This window comes from Salmo salar, chromosome 12 (assembly GCF_965601325.2).
Source record: "Salmo salar chromosome 12, fSalSal1, whole genome shotgun sequence".
Taxonomy (NCBI): Eukaryota; Metazoa; Chordata; class Actinopteri; order Salmoniformes; family Salmonidae; genus Salmo; species Salmo salar.
In genome coordinates this window covers 40,652,974-40,679,214 of record NC_138302.1, presented here as the reverse complement: position 1 = coordinate 40,679,214, position 26,241 = coordinate 40,652,974, and the positions used below count along the sequence as shown (strand labels likewise).

Here is a 26,241-nt window from a genome sequence, read left to right as displayed (position 1 = left end):
CCGAGTACAGGTGGTACCGGTATACAGGGTTTACCGGTACCGAGTCAGTGTGTGGGGGTACAGGTTAGTCACGGTAGTATGTACATGTAGGTTGGGGTAAGGTGACTATGCATAGATAATAAACAGTGAGTAGCAGCAGTGTAAAAACAAGGGGGGGGGTCAATGTTAATAGTTCAGGTAGCCATTTGATTAATTGTTCATCAGTCTTATAGGTTGGGGGTAGAAGCTTCACCTGGAATGCTTTTCCAACAGTCCAACTCATCCCAAACCATCTCAAGTGGGTTTAGGTCAGGTGATTGTGGAGGCCAGGTGATCTGATGCAGCACTCCATCACTCTCATTCTTGGTAAAATAGCCCTTACACAGCCTGGAGGTGTGTTGGGTCATTGTCCTGTTGAAAAACGAATGATAGTCCCACTAAGCACAAACCAGATGGGATGGCGTATTGCTGCAGAATGCTGTGGTAGCCATGCTGGTTATGTGTGCCTTGAATTTTAAATAAATCATTGACAGTGTCACCAGCAAAGCACCCCCACACCATCACACCTCCTCCTCCATACTTCACGGTGGGAACTACACATGCAGAGATAATCCGTTCACCTACTCTGCATCTCACAAAGACATGGCGGTTGGAACCATTAATCTCAAATTTGGACTCATCAGACCAAAGGACAGATTTCCACCGATCTAATGTCCATTGCTCGTGTTTCAAGTCTCTTCCTCTTATTGGTGTCCTTTTAGTAGTTTCTTTTCTGCAATTCAACCATGAAGGCCTGATTCACGCAGTCTCCTCTGAACAGTTGATGTGTCTGTTACTTGAACTCTGAAGCATTTATTTGGCCTGCAATTTCTGAGGCTGGTAACTCTAATGAACTTATCCTCTACAGCAGAGGTTACTCTGGGTCTCCATTCCTGTGGCGGTCCTTATGAGAGCCAGTTTCATCATAGCGCTTATATGGTTTTTGCGACTGCACCTGAAGAAACTTTCAAAGTTCCTGAAATTTCCTAGATTGACTGACCTTCATGTCTTGAGGTAATGATGGACTGTTGTTTCTCTTTGCTTGTTTGAGCTGTTCCTGCCTTAATAAGGAATTGGTATTTTACCAAATAGGGCTACCACCCCTACCTTGTCACAACAACTGATTGGCTCAAACACATTAAGAAGGAAAGAAATTCCACAAATTAACTTAACAAAGCACACTTGTTAATTGAAATGGATTCCAGGTGACTAGCTCATGAAACTGGTTGAGAGAATGCCGAGTGTGCAAAGCTGTCATCAGGGCAAAGGATGGCTACTTTGAAGAATCTCAAATATAAAATATAGTTTGATTTGTTTAACACTCTTTTGGTTACTACATGATTCCATATGTGTTGTTTCACAGTTTGTCTTCATTATTATTCTACAATGTAGAAAATAGTAAAAAGAAAAGAAAAACCCTTGAATGAGTAGGTGTCCAAACTTTTGACTGATACTGTATATAAAGTGTAATATTGGGATGCAAACTCAAAATGGAATTAATTTGAACTCGGTACAGGTGTTTTGTTAACGGCCATTACCATGTGTGTGAGGTGTATACTTTTATTTCAAAGTAGATGTGTTTAAGACTACCAAGAAACACTCTGACTCTGATTTAGCCCACTGCAGTAAAAGGTCATTGTTAAGCAGAAATGATTTGATATTGTGATTTGAAAGAAACATCTGTATTGGACCTTTTATAGACCAATTGCAAAGAGTTCCAAACCCCTCTGCCAATAACAGCTAGTTTTCAGGTTACTTATCCCTCTCATTAGGCCCCTCCTGTCTAGTGGATTGATCCACACAACAGTCGTGTTCCTCTGCTCAGACGTTGCGGAAGCATGCCATATATTACAAATGCCTGGATAGGTATTTTACCACATCATATATTATAGCAATCTGGTACCCGATGCCACAGATGATGACGTGGCATGCAACCATTGGTTGATGCATGCAACGTCTGAACAGCTGAACACAACCTATGGTAATGGACTGCTTAGGTGCCCTCCCCCACACTACTCACACCACACCCAGACAGTCTTGGGCAAAATTCTTGTTTGAGAAATATATTTTGTATTTTTTTTTAATGGAAAACTGTTACAGTAAATACATTCATTCTTACCCAGAAATGATTTGAAATAAAAATAGCTGCACTGGGCCTTTAATAGGATAATGAGTTTTATAATGAAATGTTTGAACCATATGATACATAGTATTTGGAATTATGTAATATGTCAAATTTGTTTAATTAATGTATTGTGATGTGTAGAATCAGGGGTGCAACTTCCACTGGAGAGGGGGGATATGTCCCCCCACATTCTGAAAATGCATTTTTGCCCACCCCCCCAGTTTTATCATTAGAATGTGATACAAAATGAGGCAATGGTGTGCTTTAGGCCCATGCGGACACCTCCGAGCGGTCGGGTAGGCTGTTGAGTGTTTATGCGTCTGGAATAAAAACAAATATATTTTCCCCCCACTTCTATAACCAAAGCTGCGCACCTGCGTAGAATGAATGTGTAACGGCCGTCGTATGAACTGGACCAAGGCACAGCGGGTTGAGTGCTCATTTTGACGTTTATTTTAAATAACCACAAACACTTCACAAAAACAAGAAAACGGACGACAACATAACAGTTTGCAGGCTAACCCTAGCAGTGCAAAACAACCTCCCACAATTCCCAAAACAAACATACTCCTAATTATAGGACCTTCAATCGGAGGCAACGATAACCAGCTGCCTCCAATTGAAGGCCCCAATCCCAATTACTAAACATAGAAATAAACACCCTAGAAACAGACAAAACTATACAACATAGAACTAAACCAAAAACCCCGGAAACATAAATCAAACGCCCCTCTACCTAAACACACACTCAAAACCATATAAAACAAATACCCCCTGCCACGTCTTGACCAAACTCTAATTACAAACCCCTTTACTGGTCAGGATGTGACAGTACACCCCCCCCCCCCCCCCCCCCCAAAGGAGCAGACCCCGGATGCACCTGACCACAAAAAAATCTACAAAAATAAACCACTTACTAAAGGGAGGGAAGGGAGGGTGGCTGCCATCACCGACGGCTCCCGTGCTACACCCCCCCCCCCCCCTCCCCAAACCTCCTACAGTGGAGGTGGCTTAGGCTCAGGCCTTAGTCCCCTACCTGACCAGTCCACCCCCACTGAATACCTCGGCCTGAAGCCTGTCACTGTAGACCCTGGACTGGACTCTGGGAGCTCCGGACTGTAGGACGACTCTCTTGGTTCCGGACTGTAGGACGACTCTCTTGGTTCCGGACAGTGGGCCGTCTCTCTACGGGGCACTGTCGCCGGACGCTCTGGACGAGGCACTGTCGCCGGACGCTCTGGACGAGGCACTGTCGCCGGACGCTCTGGACGAGGCACTGTCGCCGGACGCTCGGGACTGGGCTGACACACTGGAGACCTGGTGCGTGGGGCTGGCTTAGGGCGCGGCAGACTAAGCACACGCACCACAGGGCAAGTGCGAGGAACAGGACGTACTGGACTGGGATGATGCACTGGAAGCCTAGTGCGTGGGGCTGGTACTGGAAGTATCAGACTGGAGACACGCACCTCAAGGCCAGGCTTAACCCTGGCCCAGCCAAACTACCCGTGTGCCCCCCAAATAAAATGTATTGGGGGTGCCTCTCCACCTCTACCTGCTTCCCAGGCAGGCTGTCACAATGGTCCAGTAGTTGTTCCCACGTCCAGTCTATCCTTGCCTCTAATACCTCCAGCGACCAGGATGCCATCACCTCCCGAGCGCGCTGCTTTCTCCACTCCAGGTGCTGCTCCCTTCTTTCCCTGGCCCAGGATCCTTGCTCCTCCTGGGCCCGCTGCTTGGTCCGTTGTTGGTGGGAGGTTCTGTAACGGCCGTCGTATGAATTGGACCAGGGCGCAGCGGGTCGAGTGCTCATTTTGACGTTTATTTTAAATAACCACGAACACTTCACAAAAACAAGAAACCGGACGACAACATAACAGTTTGCAGGCTAACCCTAGCAGTGCAAAACAACCTCCCACAATTCCCAAAACAAACATACTCCTAATTATAGGACCTTCAATCGGAGGCAACGATAACCAGCTGCCTCCAATTGAAGGCCCCAATTCCAATTACTAAACATAGAAATAAACACCCTAGAAACAGACATAGAACTATACAACATAGAACTAAACCTAAAACCCCGGAAACATAAATCAAATGCCCCTCTACCTAAACACACACTCAAAACCATATAAAACAAATACCCCCTGCCACGTCCTGACCAAACTCTAATTACAAATAACCCCTTTACTGGTCAGGACGTGACAGAATGACACATTTTCATTTTAGCTATTGTATTCCTCTTATTCCAATACAAATGTCAATTATACATCCTGTTGACACTTTCAATTGAAATTGAAGTCTTGCGTTGGAATTATAGAGCAATTTCTCAATTCTAGAATAAATTAAAGTTCATAAGGTAGTGAGCTTTCCTAAAAATAGGCAAATGATCCTGAGATGTGTAAAATAAATACTTAGATGTTATGTGGAATAAATCCAGCCAATCAGGCAGGGGTATTACACTTCCCCTGGAGTTGACAGGGGTTGCGTCTTTTGTGTCTGAATCTGAATTGACTTTTGTATTATGAGTGTTGGACTTCATAATTAAACACATATTTGTAGGTTAAAGCTGGAATCCTTAATGGTGAAACTGCCATTTCCATTTGCGATATTACAACAACAAAGAAGTTCCTGCAAAAAAACTTTTTTTATTTTTTTCGAACATCATTGCACGTGATAGAACAGAAAATATGTACTGCATGTTACACAACGCTCCTCACGTCGGAGGGGCGGACAGTGGCTGTTTTCCCCTACTGCGGATTCCATCTTAGGATGCAGATTCCAAGTGACTGCACTTACGGTAGATAAGGAAGTTAATAATGTTAGTCATCTGCTATTGTAAGCAACTAACTAACCAACATGTTGACTGCAAAATATTTTTCTTGAGAAATACCTGAAAATATTCTGTCCATGTTCATCTGAATTATGTTGTGGTTTTACAAACGTTAGAACTCAATTGCACCAGTAGTATAACAATTATCTGTGATAACTTTGACTTTCAGATGCTGGTTGTGTTCCGAAACCCAAAAGATACAGTCGTATCATACTACCACTTCATGAACACAAACCCTGTTTTGCCTAATGCCAAATCCTGGGATTCATTTTTCACAGACTTCATGGAGGGTGAAGGTGAGATTTATTTTTTATTTTACCTTTATTTAACTAGGCAAGTCAGTTAAAAACAAATTCTTATTTTCAATGACAGCGGATTAACTTCCTTGTTCAGGGGCAGAACAACAGATTTTTACCTTGTCAGCTCGGGGATTTGATCTTGCAATCTTTGGTTACAAGTCCAACGCTCTAACCACTAGGCTACCTGCCGATTTGAAGAACTCAACACATTCGTATTGTTTGAAAGAAATGCAGTGTCATGTTGGATAGGCTGGGTGTAATGAATAGCACAACTAGAAAATTACATTTCCTAAATGAAATGTCTGTGCTTTCTAGCTGCTCTTAAATTATTTATGGTTGTGAAATAAGTATTAATAGTGGTAGTGACCGCTGTAGTAATGGCAGTGACTGGTTATAGATGAATACATTGGTAGAGGGAAAGATTGCCAGCCAAAGAAATCAAATAATAACTAGAAAAGTACATTTCCTGAAGAAAATGTGGTGTGATGCTAGCTTGTTATAAAGTATTTATGAAAAAGTTTGGAAAATTGTAATATTGTTTTAATGTTTGTAGCTGAAATGGTAAGAATGGTAGCATTTAAAATGTCTACTACTGTGTTCTTATTTTTGGCATTGAATCCATTAAGTGTTATGCTATTTTATGGTAATTACCACTGCTTATAAACTTTATTAAGAATGTGAAGATAGGATAGCCTGAACATGAGAACGTTGCTCAATGGGTGACATGTCTGGTGAGTATGCAGGCCATGGAAAAAATGGGACATTTTCAGCTTCCAGGAATTGTGTATAGATCCTTGGGATATGGGGCTGTGCATTATCATGCTGAAACATGAGGTGATGGTGGCGGATGAATGGCACAACAATGGTCCTCAGGATCTCATCACAGTATCTCTGTGCATTCAAATTGCCATCGATAAAATGCAATTCGTTGTCCGTAGCTTATCCTGATATGGATAGGGGGCAGTACTTTCACGGCCGGATGAAAAAACGTACCGATTTAAACTGGTTACTACTCTTGCCCAGAAACGTGAATATGCATATTATTAGTAGATTTGGATAGAAAACACTCAAAAGTTTCTAAAACTGTTTGAATGGTGTCTGTGAGTATAACAGAACTCATATGGCAGGCAAAAACCTGAGAAAAAGTCAACCAGGAAGTGGAGGATCTGAGAATTGTAGTTCTTCTTTCTAGTCCCTTTCGAAACTACAGTATCTGTGCTGTTACGTTGCACTTTCTAAGGCTTCCATTGGCTGTCTAAAGCCTTCAGAAAGTGGATTGAGCCTTCTCCTGTCTCTGGGCAGAGTATAGGAGCTCAGTTACTGAGTGGTCTGCCTGAGGACAAAGAGATTGGATATGCGCGTTCCCGCGAGCACGCTGTTTTTTCCTTTTCCTCCTTGAATGAATACACTATTGTCCGGTTGGAATATTATCACAATTTTACGTTAAAAATACCATAAAAATTGATTTTAAACAGCGTTTCACATGCTTCTAAGTACGGTAATGGAAAATTTTGACTTTTTGTGTCTCGAATTGCGCTCGCACGTTACCCTTTGGATTGTGACCTGAACGCATGAACAAAACGGAGGTATTTGGACATAACTATGGATTATTTCGAACAAAAAACACATTTCTTGTGGAAGTAGCAGTCCTGGGAGTGCATTCTGACAAAGATCAGCAAAGGTAATACAATATTTAATACTAATTCTGAGTTTAGTTTGCCCCAAACTTGGCAGGTGTCTAAATAGCTCGCCGTGATGGCAAGCTATGTACTCAGAATATTGAAAAATGTGCTTTTGCTGAAAAGCTATTTTAAAATCTGACACCGCGATTGCATAAAAGACTTCTGCATCTATAATTCTTAAAATAATTGTTCTGTATTTTGTCAACGTTTATAATGAGTATTTTTGTAAATTCACCGGCATTTTTTGGTGGGAATACATTTTCTGACCATTACGCACCAATGTAAAAAGCTGTTTTTGGATATAAATATGAACTTGATTGAACAAAACATACATGTATAGTATAACATAATGTCCTAGGAGTGTCATCTGATGAAGATCAAAGGTTAGTGCTTCATTTAGCTGTGTTTTGGGTTTTATTGACATATATGCTTGCTTGGAAAATGGCTGTGTGGTTATTTTGGTATGTACTCTCCTAACATAATCTAATGTTTTGCTTTCGCTGTAAAGCCTTTTTGAAATCGGACAATGTGGTTAGATTAACCTCTCTGGGCTAGGTGGGATGCAAGCGTCCCACCTACTCAACAGCCAGTGTAATCCCGTGGCGCGATATTCAAATACCTCAAAAATGCAAAAACTTCAATTTTTCAAACATATGACTATTTTACACCATTTTAAAGACAAGACTCTCGTTAATCTAACCACACTGTCCGATTTCAAAAAGGCTTTACAACGAAAGCAAAACATTAGATTATGTCTGCAGAGTACCCAGCAAGAAATAATCAGACACCCATTTTTCAAGCTAGCATATAATGTCACAGAAACCCAAACCACAGCTAAATGCAGCACTAACCTTTGATGATCTTCATCAGATGACAACCCTAGGACATTATGTTATACAATACATGCATGTTTTGTTCAATCAAGTTCATATTTATATCAAAAACCAGCTTTTTACATTAGCATGTGACTAGCATGTGACTAGCATTCCGACCGAACACTGCCGGTGAATTTACTAAATTACTCACGATAAACGTTCACAAAAACCAACAATTATTTTAAGAATTATAGATACAGAACTCCTCTATGCACTCGATATGTCCGATTTTAAAATAGCTTTTCGGTGAAAGCACATTTTGCAATATTCTAAGTAGATAGCCCGGCATCACAGGGCTAGCTATTTAGACACCCAGCAAGTTTAGCATTCACCAAAGTCAGATTTACTGTAAGAAAAATGTTATTACCTTTGCTGTCTTCGTCAGAATGCACTCCCAGGACTTCTACTTCAATAACAAATGTTGGTTTGGTCCCAAATAATCCACTGTTATATCCAAATAGCGGCGTTTTGTTCGTGCGTTCAAGACACTATCCGAAAGGGTAAATAAGGGTTACGAGCACGGCGCATTTCGTGACAAAACATTTCTAAATATTCCATTACCGTACTTCGAAGCATGTCAACCGATGTTTAAAATCAATTTTTATGCCATTTTTCTCGTAAAAAAGCGATAATATTCCGACCGGGAAATCGTTTTTTTTATTACAAAGAGAGTGAAAGTAAAAGCATGCTATCCCCTCATGCACGAGCCTCAGTCTAATGGCCCTCTGATAGAGCACTTGCCAAACGCGCTAATGTGTTTCAGCCTGGGGATGGAATTACATCGTTCAGCTTTTTCCCGCCTTCTGAGAGCCCATGGGAGCCGTAGGAAGTGTCATGTCATGCCAGAGATCCCCTGTATTTGTTAGAGATGATCAAAGAGGGCAAGAAATGGTCAGACAGGCCACTTCCTGTAAGGAATCTTCTCAGGTCTTGGCCTGCCAAATGAGTTCTGTTATACTCACAGACACCATTCAAACAGTTTTAGAAACTTTAGGGTGTTTTCTATCCAAAGCCAATAATTATATGCATATTCTAGTTACTGGGCAGGAGTAGTAACCAGATTAAATCGGGTACGTTTTTTATCCGGCCGTGCAAATACTGCCCCCTAGCCCCAACAGGTTAACGAGAGTCTTATCTTTAAAATGGTGTAAAATAGTTGATTGTTTGAGAAAATTGAATTGTGGTATTTTAGTTGTTTTTGTATTTCGCGCCATGCGATCCCATTGGCTGTTGGCTAGGGGTCCCGCTGGCGGAACGGGGTCCCGCTAGCGGAACGCCTAGATGCAAAAGGTTATGCCTGCTCATACCATAACCCCACCATGGGGCACTCTGTTCACAACGTTGACATCAGCAAACTGCTCACCCACACGACGCCATACCCTTGGTCTGTGGTTGTGGCGTGTTGGACATACTGCAAAATTCTTTCAAATGACAGCTTATTCATAAGCCGCCTCTAATGAATATTACATTCTCTAGCAACAGTTCTGGTGGACATTCCTGCAGTCAGCATGCCAATTGCACACTGCCTCAACTTGAGACATCTGTGGCAATATATTGTGTTTGACAAAACTGCACATTTTAGAGTGGCCTTTTATTGTCCCCAGCACAAGATGCACCTGTGTAATGATCATGCTGTTTAATCAGCTTCTTGATATGCCCCATCTGTCAGGTGGATGGATTCTTTTGGTAAAGGAGAAATGCTCACAAACCGGGATGTAAACACATGAAACATAGGACCAACACTATACATTTTTCAGTGTAGTTAAAGTATGAATGCTATAAAAAAAACTCAAGCAATCCGAGTTGGGGCAATCTGGACACATGGTTAGTTTTTTGTTAATTGCGTAAATTGTTTAGCTCTAAAGCTGACTAAAATCAAATAACAGTATGAGCATGTAAGAAATCTAGAATTGTGCTTTGCTTTGCAAGTACACCTAATAAGAGTATGTAAGAGTTCTAAAGTGGTCTTGCTTCAACAAACACATGAATAACATTGAGTGCTGAGGCGTATACTACAAAACTAGCTATATCTATTTGGGATTTTCTAAAGCTAGCTAGCTTCAGTTAGCTTCACATTCCAACTCCGGCTTAAGCTCAATGAAGCCGTTTTTATAACAATATCAAATCACTTGTGTAACAATTAAAGTGGAACTGACAGTGTTTCAGCAAAATGAAATCTTGTTCATATACACCCCCAGGAAGAATGATGCATTTTTGTTTTTACATTTTCTGACAAGTGAGCATTTTCACATTTTCATACATTCATAGAATGTTTGGGAAATATTTCTCACAAATTTAGCTAGGACTGGTCTGAGTGGCTAGGAGAAAACTGAAAACTAGCTGTTGGCAGACAGGTTTTAAAAAGTAGTTATAGGAAATTATTTTTTAAATACTTTGAAATAGAAGTGATTAGTTTTACCACAAAAATACTAATATCTAAATACACATGTATTTGAACCCAGAGTGTGGCTGAAGGACAATCAGCACAATGTTCACAGACATTTCAGATTTTAAACCTTTGAGCTGCTCTGTGTAATGTTTATTATGCCGGTTTAAATGTTGTTGTTTTTTTTTTAGCTGGCTACGTCTGGCACATTTACAGAAGTCTTCACTGATGTCAGATAAACGCAATTAATGAAAATGAAATTATTTCCACAGTATCGCACTAACAAATGGATAATCACACTATAGTTATGGTACAATACAGCACACTACAAAAACATTATGTACAGTCACATGAATGAATTCACCTTATGGTGGTATTTGTTTCTTTTTTTACAGTGGCTTGGGGCTCTTACTTCGACCATGCCCTCGCCTGGGAGAAACTAATGGACAATCCTAACATATTGATGGTCACTTATGAGCAAATGAAGGAGGTAAAACCCATATTATGTATAGGGTTGCAAAAATAGTGAATATTTGTAACGGAGACGCTGGGAGTCGAGAAGCAAGTGAAGGGGGTGAGTTTAATACAATAAACATGAAGACTCTCCATACCTGTGATGTGAATTGGAGGCCACGGTCAGAGACGATGTCCTCCATAAGGCCATAGTGCCGAAAGACCTGCTGGAACAGTGCCTCAGCGACCTGGAGAGCAGTAGGGAGACCAGAGAGAGGGATAAAATGACAGGATTTGGAGAATCTATCCACAACCACCAAAATGGTGGTGAAACTGTCAGAGGAGCGGAGATCAGTGACAAAATCAATGGATAGATGAGATCAGGGACACTGAGGCATGGGAAGGGGCAGGAGTTTCCCTGCTGGAGTGTGCTGGGGGGGATTTAGTTTGGGCACAGACAGAACAGGAGTTGACTTAGCGAATAACATCCTGCGCCAAGGTGGGCCACCAATAGAGAGACTGAATCTCTGGATGTCCAGTGATGACAGCTGTGTGTGCCCAGGTCAGCAACCGATCCCTTATCCCCATGGGAAGTGGGTGCGGGTTTCCTCTCCAGAGCCTGGAGAATGTCCACATCTACATCCCAGACCACAGGGGCTACGACTCGAGAGGGGACGGGAAAGTAAGTCCTCCAGCATGCGGTTGCCCAGTCCGTGATTCTCATCCTTGACCATGAGATGGTGGGGTTATGGCGTTGGAGCCATGGTAGGCCAAGGATGATCTTGTGAACTGATGCACTAATGAAGGGAATGTTTTCCAGATTAATGGACTCTACGGTGAGGGCGGGTTGTGTGTGATGGTTCCAGATCCTAGTGGCCAATTTATCAAGGGCTTGGACGGGAAACGGAGAGGAGAGCGTGTATGAGGTGATGTTCAGAAAGGATGCAACAGTCTGGTCAATAAAGTTCCCCGCGGCACTGGAATCCACTAGCACTGTAGAAACAGTACATGAGGGACAGCCAGCAAGTGTGATCACCACTGAAAAGGGTTTGGCAGAAAATGATGAAGATTGGATACTCACACCTTCCCCAGGAGGTGGAAGATCACGTGACTATCCCTCTGCTCTTGTGAATCCCGAGTTGGGATGTAACGGACACTGCTGAAATTGGGGGCCTCCTTGACATCAATAGGGACAGAGCCCCAGCAGTTTCTGTGTGCTTCACTCAGCCGCGGGGAGGCATGTGACCTTCACCTCCATCGGTTCAGGCTCTGCTACAGAGTCGTCGCTGAGGGAGGGAGAGAAGCAATGAGGGTACCAACGCTCCCGAAGTAGGTTGTCCAGATGGATGGCCATCGTGATGAGTGCGTCCAAGGAGAGGCTGTCATCTCTACATGCCAGTTCATCTGGACCTCCTCACGCAGTCCTCTTCTGAATAGCATATGGAGCGCCGGCTCATTCCATCTGCTGAATGCTGCTACTGTCCTGAAGGTGAGCGCGTACTCGGCAGTCTGATCATCCTGCCGTAGTTGAAATAGGTGCTCACTCCCCTCTCTGTCCTCCCGTGGATGGTCAAAGATATCTCTGAACAGAGCCATGAACCCCTCATACGAAGCCAGCGCCTCCTCTCTCCCAGACTGCCGTAGCCCACGTCCGCCCAGTCAGCAGAGAAATAACCATAGCAACCTTGGACCTCTCGGTGATGGGAATTCCCATCTGGTGTGCAAAATAGAGGGAGCACTGGAGTAGGTAGCCACTGCATTCAGATGGGGTTCCGTCATATTTGTCCGGGAGAGACAAACGGGCATCGCTGACTTGGGCGGCCTGCTGAACGGACTGGTGTGCTGGCTCGATACAAAACAAGAATAGTGTCAGGACATGAAACACATAACTAATACTGCCTGGGGAAGGGAATTAAGGGAGTGACAGATATAGGGGAGGTAATCAGTGAAGTGATGGAGTCCAGGTGTGTCTCATGATGAGGCCCAGGTGCGCGTAACGATGGTGCCAGGTGTGCGTAATGATGGTAATCAGAGCCAGTGATTAGTAAACAGGCCACGTCAAGCGCCAGAGAGGGGGAGCGGGTGTAGACGTGAAAATATTAGGCCTAACTTTTGAAATGTACCAGTAAACTACCAGAATTTTTTAGAGTTTTCATAACATGTTTTTAATATAAAATAATACAATAAAATGTTTTTAATATAAAATAATTGATTCACAAAGCTGTATAACATAATCCTAAATATAACAAATCAATTTACTGAATACTGTTGTTGTTTACCATGAGGGTTTCAGCATGAAATATCCTTTATATTTAATTTTTCTATGCCAATATATCTTTGTTGTAAATGTTTTGGGGCCCAACTGGTGGCAGTTGTGAGAAGTCAATAGTTGGAAGAGTTCCAGAGATAATTGTAAATTACTTTTTTTTTCATTAATTAGGCTCTCTTGAACCACATGGTCTAATTACTAGACACAGATAGAAAAACATAGATATATAAGATGTTTTTTGTATTATGTTAATTATATTGACTCATGGGTGCATCAATCGACACTAAGGATTTTAATTACCAACATTTCCGATGTGGTAAATTACTGGGAGTTTTACAACCCTAATTATGTGAGTAATGTACATTTATATGTCATTAACATTCACTTTTATCATTGTCTTACATCATATTGATGTCCTCCTGGCTTTTTTGAGAGTTGTGGAATGCACAAAGTTGGATGTACAAGTTTAAACTCCACTCTGTTTATTCTTCAGAATCTAGGTCAGGGGGTGCAGCAGATATCCAAGTTCTTTGGTTTCCCATTGACTGAAGAGCAAGTTCAGACAATTGCAGGGCAGAGCACCTTCAATGCTATGAAGGACAGTTCCAAGAACACCCATGGAAAACATGGCAATGTGTTTTTCCGAAAAGGTAAGTTCATAATAATTATAATAAATTGTATTCACAAAATGTTGTTAATGTTGTAAAACAAAAACTTTACTCCTCTCATTATTGTCCCCCACGATGAAATCTGGTAGGGGATTGTGGATAGGTCTCGGTGCGTAATTTACTGAATTAATTTACTGAATCACACCAGTGAAGAGTTGGTGTTTTTGTAGGGAGGTCAATGAGGATGTCAAATCGCTCCGCCATTTTCTGGTTGCTAAAATTCTAATAGTTTACCTAATTTCAGTTTATGTGACAAAACAAGCCGTCATTGTGCATATAATCATTTTACCATCTGAACCGCTGTGAAATATCTTTTCCATAACCTTAAATATTGTATTTTCATATTTTTGAAGCTGGTGTAAAAAACAAAGTAAAAGACACAAAAACTAAATGTAAGAACCGGATGTATAGAAATAGCGCAAATAGAAAAGATCTACCGCTTCTTACACTTATTTTCAATGAGAATGACAGATCGATAACTCCCATTATGTGCATTGTGTTGGGTCGCCCGAAAAGTTACATATTGCAGCATTATTGCCTAGAATGGTCCCACCTGATCTTGCCTCCTGACTGCCATCTAGTCTGAGTACCAGTCTCTTTAGCTAAAATTCCACTCTTTGCCACTCCTTGTTATTGCCAAAGAGATTGGCCTTTAGGCAATCTCAATGTTCAATATCTGATGGATTTACAGCAGAGTTGCTCATTGGTTGTTGAAAATACCATTAATATTTTCCATGACAACATGTGGCGCCTCGAAAATAGAATTAGAATTTATAACAAAGACAAAAACAGACATTTATCTGTTAGTGTAACACCCTGGCCATAGAGAGTTTTTTTTTGTTCTTTATTTTGGTTAGGCCAGGGTGTTACATTGGGTGGGCGTTCTATGTTCATTTTTATATGTTTTGTATTTCATCGTTTTGGTCCGTGTGTGGCTCCCAATCAGGCACAGCTGAAGTTCGTTGTTGCTGATTGGGAGTCACACATAAGTAGCCTATTTTTCCTTTGGGTTTTGTGGGTGATTGTTTTCTGTCTCGTTCGTGTTTGCACCTGACAGTACTGTTTGGCTGTTGGTTTTCTTGTTTTTGTATAGTGTTCTTACAGTTAATAAATTCCTGAAGATGAACACTAACTCCGCTGCACCTTGGTCTACTCTCTCTTCCGACGGCCGTTACAGAATCACCTACCAAAAAAGGACCAAGGCACGAGAGGCTGCCCCAAAACATTTTTTGGGGGGGGCACACGGGGAGTGTGGCGGAACCAGGAAGGAATTCTGGGCCAACTCCCCGTGCTTACGGCAGGCAGCGTGGTACTGGTAAGGCACCGTGTTATGCTGTGAAGCGCACGGTGTCTCCAGTGCGCGTGCATAGCCCGGTGCGCTATAGGCCAGCCCCCCGCAAGTGCCATGCGAGTGCAGGCATCGAGCCAGGACGGATTGTGCCGGCTCAGCGCGTCTGGTCTCCAGTGCGCCTTTTCGGTCCAGGTTATCCTGCACCGGCTCTGCGCACTGTGTCTCCGGGGCACTGGGAGGGTCCAGTTCGCCCAATACCTGCTCTCCGCCCGTGCCGGGCCAAAGTGGGCATTCAGCCTGGAGTGTGGGTAAATAGCCTAAGTACCAGAACTCCAGTGCTCCCCCACTGCCCGGTTTATCCTGTCCCTCCTCCTCGGTCCAGGCCTCCAGTGGGTCTCCACATCCTGGTCCGTCCTGTGCCTCCTCCTAGGACCAGGCCTCCAGTGGGTCTCCCCATCCTGGTCCGTCCTGTGCCTCCTCCTAGGACCAGGCCTCCAGTGGGTCTCCCCATCCTGGTCCGTCCTGTGCCTCCTCCTAGGACCAAGCCTCCAGTGGGTCTCGCCAGTCCGGAGCCGCCAGAGCCGCCCGCCAGTCCGGAGCCGCCAGAGCCGCCCGCCAGTCCGGAGCCGCCAGAGCCGCCCGCCAGTCCGGAGCCGCCAGAGCCGCCCGCCTGTCCGGAGCCGCCAGAGCCGCCCGCCAGCCTGGTGAGTCCTGTGCCTGCGCCCAGGGCCAGGCCTCCTTCATGTCTCCCCAGCCTGGTGAGTCCTGTGCCTGCGCCCAGGGCCAGGCCTCCTTTATGTCTCCCCAGCCTGGTGAATCCTGGGCCAGAGCCGCCTGCCAGCCCGGAGCCGCCGGAGCCGCCCGCCAGCCCGGAGCTGCCGGAGCCGCCCGCCAGCCCGGAGCCGCCCGCCAGCCCGGAGCCGCCAGGGTCGCCCGCCAGCCGGGCGCAGCCAGGGACGCCCACCAGTCCCCCGGCGCAGCTAGGGGTGCCACCTAAGTGGTCGAAGGCAAGGGTGGAGCGGGGTCCACGTCCCGCACCCGAGCCACCGCCGTAGGAAGGCCCACCCGGACCCTCCCCTTCAGTCAGGTTTTGCGGCCGGAGTCCGCACCTTTGGGGGGGTACTGTAACGCCCTGGCTATAGAGAGGGGTTTTTTGTTCTTTATTTTGGTTAGGCCAGGGTGTTACATTGGGTGGGCGTTCTATGTTCATTTTTCTATGTTTTATATTTCTTTGTTTTGGTCCGTGTGTGGCTCCCAATCAGGCACAGAAGTTCGTTGTTGCTGATTGGGAGTCACACATAAGTAGCCTATTTTTCCTTTGGGTTTTGTGGGTGATTGTTTTCTGTCTCGTTCGTGTTTGCACCTGATAGTGCTGTTGGTTTTCTTGTTTTTGTATAGTGTTCTTACGGTTAATAAATTCCTGAAGATGAACACTAACTCCGCTGCACCTTGGTCTACTCTCTCTTCCGACGGCCGTTACAGTTAGCTAGGAAAGTTGTTGTACTTTGAGGCTTAAAATCAAAATTAAGGCGATTAGTAGTTGGAAATGCAGTATGTATTTAAGAATTTAGACGTGAGCTAGCAACTTTTGAAAAACTGGACAAACAAAAAACGTTTCCAACATTTGCATAATCCTTGATTGGAGGATAGCTGTGAGGGTGATCAATGCTCTGTTCATTAACGGGTGCGTTCATAAATTCACTTTGGCTATCTACTCTGATTTCAGAGTGTGCCAGAGAGCAGAAAAAATATGAATTTACGAATGCGCAACACCCATTGAATTTGACAGGTATTAGTAAACGTCTGCAAAAAAACGTAATTCAATTGTGGCAGCACATATACAGTCACTAACGCTCTAGATAACATGACAAAAGTCTAGCCAGCTCTTCTAGGGCGAGTAAAATAGTAAAAGTGAGGTGTTCTCTCATTTGTGTTTAGCCAGTTAGCTTGGGGCTTGGCTGCCATTCAGAACAAACCCAACTCCTCAGACAGAGCGTCCAGTGTGCGCTCTGAACGCTCTGAGAGTGAAATGCACTGAATTTAAGAACTGACAATCTGACAATGCTCTGAATTTATGAATGCCCAGAGCGCACTCTGAACGTACTCTGATACTCCAGAATGAATTTAGGAGCACACCCAATGACAAAATGTTCATATTTGAAGATGGCAGAAAGGCCAGTCTCATTGACACGACATGGAGTACAGGGAGTGGATTATCTAAAGAGACTGGCACTCAGGCTAACTGAATTCCATTTCTGAATATATTTATTTTCATTGTTAGAGCAGCCACTGGAGTATCAGGTCAATATAATGGGTAATTTGTGGTGAAACACAACAAACTATATTAATTTGTCACGCGATGTCTCAATTTGCTTAGACAACATTTACTGTTGCCTTGTTGAACTATTGACCCAGGCAGATTTTGTCCTTCAAATTCACTTAACACACATGATTGTACAAGTCGTAGGCGATCGAATAAACCCCCACTTCTTTCCATTCTGCTAGCAAACGTGCAATCTTTGGAGAATAAAATCGTTGACCTACGCGGAAGATTAAACTACCAACGGGACATTCAAAACTGTAATATCTTATGCTTCACGGAGTCGTGGCTGAACGATGACGCTATCAAAATACATCTGGCTGGTAATACGCTGTCCCAGCAGGATAAAACAGCGGCATCTTGTAAGACAAGGGGCGGCAGACTATGTATTTTTCAAAATAAAAGCTGGTGCAAGATATCTAAGGAGTCTCGAGCTGTTGCTCGCCTGAGGTAGAGTATCTCACGATAAGCTGTAGGCAACACTATGTACCTAGAGAGATTTCATCTGTATTTTTTTGTAGCGGTTTACATACCACCACAGACGGAGGCTGGGACTAAGACAGCATTGAATGAGCTGCATTCTGCCATAAGCAAACAAGAAAACTCTCACCCAGAGGCGGCGCTCCTAGTAGTCGGTGACTTTAATGCAGCGAAACTTAAATCCTTTTTACCAAATTTCTATCAGCATGTTAAATGTGCAACCAGAGGGAAAAAAACTCTGGACCACCTTTACTCAACACACAGAGATCCATACAAAGCTCTCCATCGCCCTCCATTTGGCCAATCTGACCATAATTCCATCCTCCTGATTCCAGCTTACAAAACAAAAATAAAGCAGGAAGAAACAGTGACTATATCAATAAAAAAAGTGGTTAGATTAAGCAGATGCTAAGCTACAGGACTGTTTTGCTAGCACAGACTGGAATATGTTCCGGGATTTCTCCGATGACATTGAGGAGGAATCATTGGCTTCATCAATAACTGCATCGATGGCGTCGTCCCCACAGAGACCATACAAACATACCCCAACCAGAAGCCATGGAGTACCGGCAACATCCGCACTGAGCTAAAGGCTAGAGCTGCCGCTTTCAAGGAGCGGGACCCGGAAGCTTATAAGAAATCCCGCTATGCCCTCCAACGAACCATCAAACAGGCAAAGCATCAATACAGGACTAAGATCGAATCGCACCACACCGGCTCTGACGCTTGTCAGATGTGGCAGGGCTTGTAAACCATTACAGACTACAAAGGGAAGCACAGCCGAGAGCTGTCAAGTGACACGAGCCTACCAGACGAGCTAAACTACTTCTATGCTCGCTTAGAGGCAAATAACACTGAACCATGCATGAGAGCACCAGCTGTTCTGGAAGACTGTGTAGCCGATGTGAGTAAGACCTTTAAACAGGTCAACATTCACAAGGCCGCTGGGCCAGATGGATTACCAGGACGTGTACTGCGAGCATGTGCTGACCAACTGGCAAGTGTCTTCATTGACATTTTCAACCTCTCCCTGTCCGAGTCTGTAATACCAACATGTTTTATGCAGACCACCATAGTGCCTGTGCCCAAGAAAACTAAGGTAACCTGCCTAAATGACTACTGACCCGTAGCACTCACATCTGTAGCCATGAAGTGCTTTGAAAGGCTGGTCATGGCTCACATCAACATCATTATCCCAGAAACCCTAGACCCACTCCAATTTGCATACCACTCTAACAAATCCTACAATCTCGATTGCATTCCACACTGCCCTTTCTCACCTAGACAAAAGGAACACCTATGTGAGAATGCTATTCATTGACTACAGCTCAGCATTCAACACCGTAGTGCCCTCAAAGCTCATCACTAAGCTAAGGACCTTAGACGAAACACCTCCCTCTGCAACTGGATCCTGGACTTCCTGACGGGCCGCCTCCCAGGTGGTAAGGGTAGGTAACAACACGTCCGCCACGCTGATTCTCAACACAGGGGCCCCTCAGGCGTGCGTGCTCAGTCCCCTCCTGTACTCCCTGTTCACCCACGACTGCATGGCCAGGCACAGCTCCAACAACATCATTAAGTTTGCAGACGACACAACAGTGGTAGGCCTGATCACCGACAACGACGAGACAGCCTATAGGGAGGTGGTCAGAGACCTGGCCGTGTGGTGCCAGGACAACAACCTCTCCCTCAATGTGATCAAGACAAAGGAGATGATTGTGGACTACAGGAAAAAGATTTGGCATGTGTCCTCGCCAATGATATATCAACCTATAAGTAACATTGGAAATTGCAAGGCAGGTAATTGATCTAAACGGTTTATTGTAAGAGTATAGGATTAAACATTCATACAAACGTTTAATCTTAACCTGTCTGGGCTAGGGGGCAGTATTTTCACGGACAGATGAAAAACGTACTCAATTTAAACAGGTTACGACTCTGGCCCAGAAACTAGAATATGCATATTATTAGTAGATTTGGATAGAAAACACTCTGAAGTTTCTAAAACTGTTTGAATGGTGTCTGTGAGTATAACAGAACTCATATGGCAGGCAAAAACCTGAGAAAAAGTCAACCAGGAAGTGGAGGATCTGAGAATTGTAGTTCTTCTTTCTAGTCCCTTTCGAAACTACAGTATCCGTGGGGTTACGTTGCACTTCCTAAGGCTTCCATTGGCTGTCTAAAGCCTTCAGAAAGTGGTTTGAGCATTCTCCTGTCACTGGGCAGAGTATAGGAGCTCAGTTACTGAGTGGTCTGCCTGGCAACAAAGGGATTGGATATGCGCAGTCACGCGAGCACGCTGTTCCTTCTTTTTCTCCTTGAATGAATACGCTATTGTCCGGTTGGAATATTATCGCAATTTTACGTTAAAAATACCATAAAGATTGATTTTAAACAGCGTTTGACATGCTTCTAAGTATGGTAATGGAACATTTTGACTTTTCGTCTCTGGTACCGCGCTCGCGCGTTATGCCTTTGGATAAGTGATCTGTACGCACAAACAAAACGGAAGTATTTGGACATAAATATGGATTATTTAGAACAAAAACAAAATTTCTTGTGGAAGTAGCAGTCCTGGGAGTGCATTCTGACGAAGATCAGCAAAGGTAAGAGAATATTTCTAATACTAATTCTGAGTTTAGGTTGCCCCGAACTTGGCGGGTGTCTGTATAGCTCACTGTGATGGCTGAGCTATGTACTCAGAATATTGAAAATGTGCTATCTCCATAAAGCTATTTTAAAATCTGACACAGCGGTTGCATCCAGGGGTAGTCTATCTATAATTCTTAAAATAATTGTTATATATTTTGTCAACGTTTTGGTGGGAATACATTTTCTGAACATCACGCGCCAATGTAAAATGCTGTTTTTGGATCTAAATATGAACTTTATCAAACAACACATACATGTATTGTGTAACATAATGTCCTACGAGTGTCATCTGATGAAGATCGTCAAAGGTTAGTGCTTCATTTAGCTGTGTTTTGGGTTTTATTGACACATGTCCTTGCTTGGAAAATGGCTGTGTGATTATTTTTGTCTATGTACTCTCCTAACATAATCTAATGTTTTGCTTTCGCTGTAAAGCCTTTTTGAAATCGGACAATGTGGTTACATCAAGGAAAAGTGTATCTTTAAAATGGTCTAAAATAGTTGTATGTTTGAGAAAGTTGAATTATGACATTTTGTTGTTTTTGAATTTGCCGCCCTGATATTTCACTGGCTGTGTCCCGCAGGTGGGACGCTAGCGTCCCACGTAGCCCATAGAAGTTAAATGTCAACAGGATTAAAATTTAAATGTGACACATTAGAATATAATTTGTCACTTAAAATACCTTGATTAAACTATAATTGAATGAAAACATAGAATATATTAACTCAATCATGATTGGCTTGATTTAGATACCAATTTTAGATGTTGGCAGTTCAGAGATATATATTTTTTTAAATAAGAAATGACAGTACTGTATTAGTTCTTCATGGATTACATTAATTGGAAATGAGAAAATAAGTACACCAACATGAGCTTCCACTCATAAAATGTGTAGAGTAAATTGCTAAAGTAAATTATCTGTGGTAAACAAGCAAATACTTAAATTCAGTTGTACAGAATGATTGTTCAATAGTTAAGTCTTTGCTTAGTCTGCTCAAATAGTAGGTTTAGTTTATACCAAAGATAATACCCACCAAATAGTCTTGAAAAATGTTGGCATCATCCAGGACTAAAATGTAACACTTTTGTGAGCATTAATATGGTGGCCAAAAGTGGTTGCATTTGAGATTAGCAGTGCGGGTGATTTTAGCGCATATTAATGGTATGACAAAAAAAATCACCTTGTATTGAGACAATGTAAGTTGCAATTGACCGGTTAATCTCTTGAATGATACTAAAAAAAATGTAGATTTCGGCCTAAATAGACATACCCAAAAGTATTTGGATGTTCCTAATGTTTGGTATACACAGAGTACACTATAACTCAGTGAAGATCAAAGGGATCTCCAAATTAGAATTCACTGAGACCGGGTCTGCTAGCTTGTATGATTTCCGCCTAAATACTCGTACCCAAAAGTAATTATTTTTGATGAGATGGCCAAAAACAATTACTAGTAATGCTACATATTTCTAGAAAGGACTGGAACTCACCTTTCTGGGAAAGAGAGTTATATATTGCTGAGGTGTACTCACTTTTGAGGAGACAAGCTCAAGTACATAGTACAAATATTATGAAAATAGAAAAAAATCTTATTTTTTTATATTCAACAAAAGTGGGGGAACCTGTCACTTGTAAAAACGCGTAGTGCGTTATGATAAATTGCGTCCAATACAGTGGTCGCTGCACGATATCACCATAATCTATAACCAGCATTTTACATTTTATTTAATCTTACCCAGAGCAATTTAAAGTAATGAGTGCATACATCTTCATACTGGTCCTCCGTAGGAATCGAACCCACAACCCTGGCATGCTATACCAATAGAGCCACACGGGACCATGTGAATGTTGACTGAATGATTTTGTTTTCTGCTTTTTAATGAAAGGCTTGACCTACTCCTATAAAGGAAGCCCATTTTAATTCTTAACTTTTTTACTAATTCATCAATATGCTTTCTGATAGATAGCTTCTCGTCAATCCAGATACCCAGATATTTATAAGCGGGAACACAATAAATGTGGGCACCATCCAGGGGCGAAAATCTGATATCAACTTTGGAGGGGACAATTACATGACATTTTCTCAAGAGCAATTCCTGAGGGGGACACCAAAAGTAGTGCTGTAACACATAGCCTACATTGTAATATGGTAAATGTATATTGAGGAACCAAAGAAATAAGGTGTTTGCCGTACTCCTAACTACCGGTACCCAAAACTACACAACTAATCACAACAGCAATACCATTGCCGTTAACAAATCTTAGTTCAGTCACCAGTTTAAGTTGAGAGTGGGGGTATCCATGGCATTTTCCAATTATGTTCCTATTTTACAAGTAAAAAAAATTGAGAACAAAGACTCAACAAACTTACCTGCGACTCCCTGTCTTTGCCAGTCTGTCCCTGCATATCTGTCCCCAACTCTGCTGTCTGTGTGCCATCTGTTGCCTGCTCTGCCTAATGACATCATTGTGAAACATTTACATTAGAATTTCATTTCTTTCTTATGAACATTTTATCAACTAGTCTTTGAGATATTAGGCTACTAGGGTTCTTACTTTGCGTTTTGGTGTACTGAAAAATACTCTGATGTCCGTCTTTTATTTTTCTGCCATTTTTCTACCTGGCTGGCTACACACACACACAGTGTGTAGGTTATTTACAGTAGGAGATGGGCTTCTATCATCTTATCTTTTATCATTCTATTTGGGCTTCGATCTAAAAGGTAGCTAGCAAATGTGAAACGGATTAAAATGACAAGAGTTGACAGCTGTATGAGTTCACCATTTACACAACATATGCTGCAACCTTTTGTAATTTTAATAGTTTGTTTCATATTGGCTGGCTTCCAACAATAGCTGAATTTGCAAAGCTAGCGAGCACCAATTCCGTTTCAGTGGTGTTTGCTATAATCTTTGCTACCCGGGTTAAATAAAGGTGAAATAAAATAAATAAAAGTTCCCTTGCGACAATTTAGCTTTTGTACCGAGACCATTAAATATATTTAAGACAATGGTAGAAGAGAGTGTAGTTCTGTTCAGTTTGGACTTCAGTTTATCGCTAACCTTTATCACAGGGACTTTGAAGCACTAATTTACATCATCTGCATGCTGATCTTGGAATAAATTGACGATAGCAAAGATTCCATCTTTGACGAGGCCACATAAATGGAATAGGTACTAGCTAGCTTAATAGTTAATATTTGCGCGCTAGCTCTGCATATTCAGCTAGTGTGTGTGCGCGATTGACTGGATTAACCTCACGTCAGTTACGTTCATTGAGTGCCTTTCAGTCAGTAGACACGACCCCTCTGTTACCTTGCCAACTAAGGAACTGGCAGTGGATCAAACCATTGTGAGGCAAAGGGTGGGGGGTCTCAATCTTTTGAAACTTAAAAACGCGCTATTAAGTGTCTATAATCAGCACAATTGCTTTCATTGCGTATTATTAATATTATTTAAATTACATAGTTATGTTTCAGTGATATATTGGGCGGGACAAATCATATTTTTCCCAGGATGGGGGGGTTGTGTCCCCCCCGTCCCCCCCGGGATTTCCGCCCCTGGCACCATCTGATGTACAAATGCATAAACCATCAGAGCTTTTTGGAAAATAACATATATTTAGTTTTACCAATTTCAGTTCAACAAGGGCTTTCTGCAAAGCAAAAAAGGCAGATTGTAGCTCCAAGCCAGCCTTGTCAACAGAATGCACAACCGAATAATCTGCATACAAGTGGAAGTTACAATTACCTACAGACCAACCAATGTTGTTTGTATTTATAGAAAAGTCAAAAGTACAGGCCCAAAATTGACCCCTTTGGGACACCCTTAGTAATATCAAGGAAACCTTTCAATTGGTGAAGAGGAAACTGAAACCACCCAAAACAAACAACAACTGAAAAGGGTTGTAGTAAAGACTTTGTAAAACATTTCAAAATGAATATACAAGGATTTTGGTGATGTCAGTTGTTGATGTTTTCACAGGTCCAAAAAGTTGATCTTCGCCTTTGATTTGTCCCGCTTGCTTTTCTGCCTAGGTGAAGTTGGAGATTGGAAGAACCATCTAAGTGAAGCCCAAAGTAAACAGATGGACAAGGAGTTTGAGAAGCACCTGGCTCACACGAAACTGGGGGCTAAGTTAAAATATGATATTTACTGCAAGTAGGGAGCTGAAATTTCCAGATCCAATGCAAAATAAGCATTTTCAAAAGATTGAAATAGAAAAATGTTGCTCATGTCTACAGTAGGCCTAAACCTTCTGTAAGAATACTCAAAGATACATTTACAACGCAGAGAACTAAAGATCAATGCAACTACTTGTTTTTCAGTTCAACATCTGTTTAGAATCTGTGTAGGGGTTCCAGTTTGGACTCATAGCTACATGTGGCAAATTTTCATTGGTCCAAACTATCTACACATTGAAGCCCGAAACGGGATTCTTTGTATTTGGCCAGTTTTACTACAATGAATTCTAATTGGTTAACCACAGGCTAGGTTTTGGTATAAACTACATCCTGTCTCTTTGTTCAATGGAGAAACAACAAGAACAGGGAAGAATGAACATCAACCATCCACTTTCCAGCATAACAACTATGATTTGTTCTCTTTGAATAAATATATTTTTCTCCCCCTGATTTGTTTTGAGGTCTGTGTTGTCGAAGAATAACATAAACAGTATAACCAACCACATTTTCCAGCAGCATTTGTAGTGTTTTTCTTCTATTTTTACCAGAATATGAATAGTAAATTGATATGAATTTCATAATAAGTTAGTTAGTTTTGGAATAAAGCATAACTTAAGTTTGTTGGGTGTTACAGAAAGTATGTCTGTCTCCATAAATGTTGATTTAGCTTGTTTGACTTCAGACTGTAATAACACAATGGAACTGGAGCTATGCAATGGATGAAAGAAGGGACTAGCTTTATAGACTGTTGCTTTATTCTTAACCAGAGAATCTTGTTAATGCAAGATTACACTAAGAACATGTATGCACTGCATCCCAACACTCTTAAAAAATATATATTTCACCTTTATTTAACCAGGTAGGCCAGTTGAGAACAGGGTTTCGTTTACAACTGCCTCAGTGCAACGTTGTGCAGTTAGGCTACTTTTCAGGGCAATTCAGTATCATGCTCAATGAAAGACATGTAATTTGATGTAAAAAGAAATGTGCCAACATATCCCCTGACATTCACAGGCAATGGACACAGGGACATTCTATGGGTGAAAGGAGCCTAATCGAGCAGTTAGGATCATACCCTCTGGTAGTGAGGACAGTGAGCTTGAGGACTGTGACAACGATGAAGAATGGACCACAGAATCAGGTTTGAGAGGCTGTAAAATATTAGTTTATGCCCAACTTGTATTATTTCATGAAAAGAGTGCTTGTTTATGATATTTTTTATTTAATTTTTTTATTTCACCTTTATATAACCAGGTAGGCCAGTTGGGAACAAGTTGTCATTTACAACTGCGACCTGGCCAAGATAAAGCAAAGCAGTGCGACACAAACAACACATGGAATAAACAAACGTACAGTCAATAACACAATAGAAAAAGTCTATATACAGTGTGTGCAAATGGCATAAGGATGTAAGGCAATAAATAGGCCATAGTAGCGAAGTAATTACAAGTTATCAAATTAACACTGGCGAGATAGATGTGCAGATGATGATGTGCAAGTAGAAATACTGGTGTGCAAAAGAGCAAAAATGTAAATAAAAACAATATGGGGATGAGGTAGGTAGTTTGATGGCCTATTTACAGATGGGATGTGTACAGCTGCAGCGATCGGTAAGCTGCTCAGATAGCTGATGCTTAAAGTTTGTGAGGGAGATATAAGTCTCCAACTTCAGCAATTTTTGCAATTCGTTCCAGTCATTGGCAGCAG

At 42.3% G+C, this 26,241-nt stretch overlaps 1 protein-coding gene across 3 annotated transcripts in view; it reads left to right on the top strand.

Moving 5' to 3' along the window:
• Positions 1–24,984, top strand: part of sult6b1 (sulfotransferase family, cytosolic, 6b, member 1) — a 50,960-nt gene extending 25,976 nt beyond the window's left edge. For all 3 annotated transcript variants that reach the window (XM_014131575.3, XM_014131573.3, XM_082958908.1), the window contains 4 exons: positions 5,143–5,269; positions 10,611–10,705; positions 13,431–13,587; positions 24,388–24,984. In XM_014131575.3, the coding sequence (XP_013987050.1) occupies positions 5,143–5,269; positions 10,611–10,705; positions 13,431–13,587; positions 24,388–24,515 (507 nt within the window). In that variant the 3' untranslated portion in view covers positions 24,516–24,984. The remainder of the gene's footprint in view (positions 1–5,142; positions 5,270–10,610; positions 10,706–13,430; positions 13,588–24,387) is intronic.
• The last annotated feature ends 1,257 nt before the right edge of the window (positions 24,985–26,241 follow it).